At 39.0% G+C, this 7,091-nt stretch overlaps 1 protein-coding gene across 1 annotated transcript; it reads left to right on the top strand.

Annotated features, from left to right (window-relative positions):
* The first annotated feature begins 1,922 nt into the window (after positions 1-1,922).
* On the top strand, positions 1,923-6,789 carry LOC131931376 (uncharacterized). The gene is made up of 5 exons (XM_059288175.1): positions 1,923-2,196; positions 2,362-2,421; positions 3,208-3,313; positions 4,012-4,187; positions 6,460-6,789. The coding sequence occupies exons 1-5, from the start codon at positions 2,121-2,123 to the stop codon at positions 6,522-6,524; spliced, it is 483 nt and encodes a 160-aa protein (XP_059144158.1). The 5' UTR covers positions 1,923-2,120; the 3' UTR covers positions 6,525-6,789.
* Positions 6,790-7,091: the final 302 nt, after the last annotated feature.

Genomic DNA, 7,091 nt, shown 5'->3' with positions numbered 1-7,091 from the left:
ACCATATTTCATCTCAGCCCTCTTAATGGGAGTTTCTTTTTTGATTTATTGATGTTTATTTATTTTTTAATTTGTGACGAATCGCATATTAGTATGTGCACAATACTTATTTTAAATATGTGCACAATACTTATTTTAAATATGTGCACAATACTTATTTTAAATATGTGCACACTCTCTAATATATCAAATGTACACGACCCACCGACCGACCCACCGACCGACCCACCAACCGACCGAGCGAGCGACCGACCGACCGACCGACCGACCGACCGACCGACCGACCGACCGACCGACCGACCGACCGACCGACCGACCGACCGACCGACCGACCGACCGACCGACCGACCGACCGACCGACCGACCGACCGACCGATCGACTCACCGAACGACCGATTGACCGATCGACCTACCACCGACCCACCAACTCCGACCAAGCGACCCACCGACCGACCAACCAACCAACCAACCAACCGACCGACCTACGGAACGACCGACCGACCGACCAAGCGACCGACCCACCAACCAACTGACCCACCGACTACCGACCTCTTCCCCTAATTTCTTTGATCTGATTGTTTAGCCTTCACTTAACATTCCTCCCCTCCCTCTACCTACCCCCCCCCCCCCCCAATCACGTGATGCGTCAGGTCTCCTCCTGTCCTACTGACATAGCACACAAAACCTTTTAGTCTGTCAAAACCACGTCTCTCGGCCATTTTGAAAAAGCTGGACTTAATTGCGCTGAAGGAGAAGTCACCTAATTTTTTGAGATAATTAAACGATAAATTAATTGGTTCAAAACCTGCATCGTCATGTTGTTGGTAAACAAGGAGCGAAAATAAACAGAAAAACAGAAAGTAATGTAGAGCACGCAGTAGTGCATTTATACAGGCTATTTATTAGCAGAGACAGATACAATTGTGGTTTGTTAAGGATGTTTCTGTTTGGGAAGTAAATCTCGTAATATAGATCAACTTTTGTATGTGTTTGACTTAATATACGACGTGGTTGTTGAATGGGTATCCAACCATGGGGTTGTTAGATCGGGACTTAACGATGTGGTTGTTGGCTTCACAAAATACTAAATGAGGTTGTTAGCAGAGGTGTAGCGACCCATTCCGGCGCCCGAGGAGAACTATCAATTTTGCACCCCCTCCCCCGATTAATATACTTATTCACATAGTTTCAAAGGCCCCCACCCCCTAGTTGGATAGTTATTCATATTGGCAGACCCCCCTCTCCCATCCCAGTCATTGTCCCTTTTACATTTTCTATGTTGGTCAAGAAAACAATTAAGTCCTAAAAGCTAAGTAACAGTCTATTTACATTTTTTCCTACCTCTTTCGGCGTCCCCCTTCAGGTTGGCGCCCGGGGCGGCCGCCCCACCCGCCCTCCCCTAGCTATGCCTCTGGTTGTTTTCTCGGGACCAAACCATGGGGTTGGTAGCTCAGGACCAAACCATGGGGTTGTTACCTCAGGACCTAAGAAAATGGTTGCTACCTCGGGACCTAACAATATGGTTGTTAGCTGGGGACCTAACAATGTGGTTGCTAGCTCGGGACCTAACAAAATGGTTGCTACCTCGGGACCTAATACACAATGTTACAGCTTTGTACATAAGATAGTAGATGACACCATTTCTACTGTCTCTAAAACAATATGTAGGTATAGCTGACTTGTATACCGTAAGTAAACTAAACTTGTCAGATATGTAGATTTATTTAATTGTATTACTGAACACTGTTTGTTCTCTGACATCTATAAGTATGAGACTGATTCAAGAATACAAACCCCTTTATATACAAGTTTCGTCACTCGTCAACGAGGAACAATAACTCTTCATATTTCCTATTTCGGTTTCACGCACAGGTCTAAAGTCTAGTATAGTTTAAAGTATGTGTTTACATCAGAAACTGATGAAACCACTTGAGTATGATTCATATGAAAACAATCACAATATGTAGCTTTTCATCTCTTTCAAAATTAGAGTTGTCTGAATATTTCATTACTCGTTATACATTTTTTTTCGCGGGAATTAATTCATATCTAGCTAAATTAATAAAACGTTGAATAAATACACTTGTGCTACGTAAGTTTTAATTAGTTTATTGAACAAAATGGAGCCTGGATTTGCTCTAGCTGTTTATATATTGGTGTCTTCATTGACCAACTTCAATACCAATACCACAAGTGGTGAGTTGAGTACCTTAAAGAACTAAACGAAACCATTTTAACCAGTTCAAATCACACTAGAGATTAAACGAAACAATCTATTATTGCAATCTTCTGTATGCACGTGCAACTCAAAAAACTGAATTGAATGGTTTAAGACGTAAGATTTATTTTTTAATGCTCTAGGAAGGAACCACGATAGAAGTGCTATACAGGGAGGTAATTCTATTCTAGACACCAAGAGAGGTGAGTACTTCAGCATAGTTGTCCTTTACAGTAGGCCCATAAGCTCCTAGATATCAACATTTTATTTCTTGGTCGCCACAGGCCTGATTAATTTGCTGGGAAAAATCAGATCTCTTCCCTAAATACAAGTACAAAGAAAGATGAAACAAGCACAATAAAATTGTTATAAGAATAAAACAAGTTAATAAAAAGTCTAGTGACAATTTAAGCGCAATTTCCTTAATTAATTTTTTGTGACCGAACGAAAGGATATTTTTTGAAAACTTTCTTCGGCAATATTGTTCTAAATTATGGCAGGAATCGATTGGTAAATGTTTCAAGTCGCTAAGTGGTCTGGTTGCCGAGATATGGGCCAAAAACTGCATTTTTTTGAGGGTTTTTTTTTGGCTTTTCCGGGAAATCCAGGAAGGAATTCCGGGAATTTTTTTGGCCCACAATCATCCTCGGAACTTGCTTAACATATTTGCTTTTGGAACTAGTCCTCGATATTGCTTCGTTGAGGAGGAGATACGACTTAAAGCTGCGGGGACACACATCCATCCATTGCGACACACATCCATCTATTGCGGACACATCCATCCAGAAATGACGAGTTAATAGTCGCAATTGTCCAGTATGGAAATTGCGCTAAAAATACAATTTATTAAACTCAATTTGATTATCAACTTATTCAACAAGAGCTTAGTATTGTGTTTCTTTTAGTAGTTTGTACAAATGAATATCTTTAAAAACAAATTATGCACTACAATGTTTTTTAAGGATTTGAATTTTTTTCTCTATAATAAGACCAGGATCCAAAATGGCAGCTAGTTCTTCTGGTTGCGGGTGTTGTCTCGCTAGCGTTGATACTCACGTTCTGCAACATCAGTTTCGTGTGTCTTTCAATGAGAAAGTAAGTTTTACCATTTTACCATATATCAATGGGCCTCGCCAATACGATAGTGATGGATTAGTTATACTTTACCACAGTGGCTTAGCGAGGTCGGGTGTCACCCGGTGCGGCACTTAATGGTGTCACCCCCCAGAGGCGTAGCGACCCTTCCCGGGGACAAATTTTCGATTTGCACCCCCCCCCCCCTTCTCAACTTTTCGATTTGCACCCCCCCCCCCCCCTCAAACTTTCGATTTGCACCCCCCTCAAGTTTTTCTCTATATATTTTGCTATTTTTTGCCTTGGTGCCATCCCCTAAATGGTGTCACACCCCCCCCCCCCCTCACTACGCCTCTGCTTTACCATTTTGGAGGTATCGAACTTTTTTTTCCCGCCTCAGACATGTAATTTACATAGTTTGCCTTGCATGTTCGCTTTAGTCTTACAGTTTTCATCATCGGCTTGTGAGGACTGGTACAGATTTACAATAGTAGTTTGGAGGTATTGAACGTCTCTAATTTCATATGTGTATTCACGGAACCCTACTTCATAGTGTGTTTAACATTTTTAACTTATATAACTCATTAAACTGACGTGTATTTAATTTTGTAACCTATAACTGATTACACGGAAGTGTGTTTAAGATTGTAACCTATAATTGATTACATTGTCATGTATTTAATATTGTCATGTGTTTAAAGACTGACATTTTTCTGCAGTAAACTCCCTGCTGTTTTCAATCGGCATGACGTCAGAAGTTATGTCGTAGCCGCCGTGTACTCTAACCTACGACCCAGTGACTATACCAACCTCTACAACTACCAACGTCCGGGGAGTGACGTCGTACGGGGAAACAGCTACGTAGAATTGACTGATTACGTCACCAGCACCACAGGCAAGTGTTGAGCTCTACCTGGAGTTATTTTAGGCATTTTTCTTTTCAGTGTTTCATCTAGGCATCTCTTGGGGGGGGGGGGGGCGTTTCAATTTTTTATTTGATATTATTTTGTCTCAGACATCAGACATCAGTGATTGGAATCAAGTGGCTTGATCCGCATCACAAGTTGCTTGTTATTTGTTTAAAGTTGCAAATTGTTATCTGTTTTAAATGGCACACTGCCTAATTGTTATTTGGTTCAAGTGGCACATTGCAGAGGCGGAGCTAGGGAAGGGTGGGGCGGCCGCCTAGGGGGCTGACACAAATGAGGCGCCAAAATGGGTAGAAACAGCATGAATAACTATAGCCTGTATAGAAACGAGGGGGGGGGGGCGTAAAATTAATAGTTAGGCGCGGGCGCCGGAATGTGTCGCTACGCCTCTGGTCAATTGTCATTTGATTCTAGAGGCACACAGCCCAATTGTTGCACGTATGAGCTACAGATATAGATTACAACGTTTTACGAAAAGACGCATCCAGTTTTTCTTTTTGATGTTTACCTGTTTTTCTGACCATCCCCCCCCCCCCCCCCCCCCCCCCCCCCAACACACACACCAATTGACTTTCGTAAATAAAGTCGACAAGAAACGGGGAAAAAACTATCTGCGCTTGAAATCTTTTCCTTTGTTTTGTAGTTATTTTAAAAACATGAAGATAGAACTGTTGATGTCCGGTGGCCAGTCAATCCATATATTTTGACCAGGCTGGGTGTTTGTGGGAGGGGGGGGGGGTCTGGGGGTAGACTGTCGCTGTTTTTCAAATGAAAATAATTCGACTGTTTTTAGTAAACCCCCCCCCCCCCCCACCCCCTACCCCTCGAGCGAAACAGAATTTATGTATAAAATTTATGCTTTTACCAGTGTCCGCCCCCACCCCCCACCCCGGAAAACAAAAAGTCTGAAAGAAACACTGGTTGCATCTAAATTCTTCCAATGCAACGTTATCAATAGTTGTATTGTTTAACTCAGCACGTATACAACAATCAGCTCTATCACAGCTAAGTGTTCGTGTGTTGTGTTATGTGTGTGGGGGGGTGGGGGATGGGCGAGGTTACTGTTGTTACTTAGATATACATTAATATAAAAAATATCCATATGGTGGAACGCTTCTTTATATTCTTAAATAATTGAGCGGTGTCAAGTATTCTCTTTGAAATTGTATTACATTGTTATAACAGGTGGGGGGGGGGGGTGGCACGCTTCACTCTCAATATAAGTAGTATATTCTTCTGTTGTACCAAGTTTTCTGTTTGTCTATAAAGCAAAGATTCGTGTGAGCTTATTTTATTTATGCATGGATGTTTCACGTGATGTGTTTGCTATAAATATTGAATCTCTTTCAAGTGTTGTTATACATTGTTTTAAATCAAATATTTTGTTGTTTTGTGACACATACAAAATGACCCGTAGTTATTTTTGTAGGGATCACTAGGTGATGATTACACAAGGATCCCTTAATAGAGTCTTTTTTTAAGTGTCGTTTTAACGCTGCTTCTGTTTTATGTATCTTCGTCATTTTTACTTTCTCGTATATACGAAGTATAGAGAAAGTCTTGTAATCGTGCAAAAAAAATCGAAATTTTTATAAATCTCGACGTTTTACACCTCACTGATACGGAAAAACATAATTTTGCAATCTTGTCCGTATGTCTCTGTGTGTGTGTGTGTGTGTGTCTGTCTGTCTGTCTGTGTGTAAACACGATAACTTGAGTACCGTTACAGCTATGTTGATGAAATTTCATATAAAAGTATTTTATCAAAATCGTAGATCCTGATCAACTTTTTAGCGATTTCCGGTAACCGGAAGTGGTACTTTTTCTACTTTGAATTTTTCAAAAGCCTATAACTTGAGTACTATTCCAGATATATAAATGAATTTCACATGTAAGTAAAAGATTTAATTCTCTACCTTCTGTCGAATTTTGAATAATTTCCAATGACCGAAAGTACTAATTTACGCTATTTCCGATTTCTAAAAAAAAAAACGCATGTAAATTTATAAAGTACTAATACTATTGCGCACCAATTCCTTTTTCTATCTTAAAAAGTTTAAGTATTTAAAATGGATTAAAAATCATATATCCCGAGTTCCCATCCCCTGTTGTTTTATATAAGAATATTCGAGAAAGTTTAGGGGAGATCACTCCCGGTTTATTCATTTAGTTATGCAAAACTATAATTGATCAACTAATTTATGTTAAAAAAAAGTATTAATTTTTTTCCTCCTCCAGGGTTATATGCCTCGCCAATTAAACATGGAAAGAAAGAAACACCTTCGTACTTGGAGATTATCTAAAAGAGGCTGAGAAATCGGTGCTTCAAGCTTCTTATGTTTTTAAACAGATTATCTCCCTTGCTAACAGATGTTGAATAAATGTGTTGTTTTTATGGTTTTGGGTTGTTTAGATTCATCATTACAATATTGAATATCATGTGACTTTCCTTTAGTTAAACTTTAAACGACCACACTATTTATTTTTCTTTTTGTTGCTGCTACAGTTTCTTTGATCTATTGTGCTGCTATTAGCGTGTTTTTTTTTTTCAAATATTTTTTTGTCAATAAACCATTGTTAATGAAACAATGTCTCACGCTTAATAACTTTTTTTAGCATCACTGTATGCACCAGCTGACCCATCCACTAGCCCCATCGCTCCACTCCATATATATATATATATATATATATATATATATATATATATATATATATATATATATATATATATATATGTATATGTATATATATGTATATGTATATGTATATATATGTATATATATATATATATATATATATATATATATATATATATATATATATATATATATATATATATATATAACAATTTTAATAATGCGAAGTTGTAG

This window comes from Physella acuta, unplaced genomic scaffold (genome assembly GCF_028476545.2).
Source record: "Physella acuta isolate Inbredline_101_S28 unplaced genomic scaffold, ASM2847654v3 ptg001953l, whole genome shotgun sequence".
Taxonomy (NCBI): Eukaryota; Metazoa; Mollusca; class Gastropoda; family Physidae; genus Physella; species Physella acuta.
This window is presented reverse-complemented; position numbering and strand designations above follow the sequence as displayed.

What these genes read in the sequence shown, in the direction of transcription:
- LOC131931376 (XM_059288175.1), top strand. Translation starts at nt 2,121, where the DNA reads ATGGAGCCTGGATTTGCTCTAGCTGTTTATATATTGGTGTCTTCATTG. An exon ending in CAATACCAATACCACAAGTG is followed by an intron (nt 2,197 to 2,361) that starts GTGAGTTGAGTA and finishes TTAATGCTCTAG; the next exon opens with GAAGGAACCACGATAGAAGT. An exon ending in TTACGTCACCAGCACCACAG is followed by an intron (nt 4,188 to 6,459) that starts GCAAGTGTTGAG and finishes TTCCTCCTCCAG; the next exon opens with GGTTATATGCCTCGCCAATT.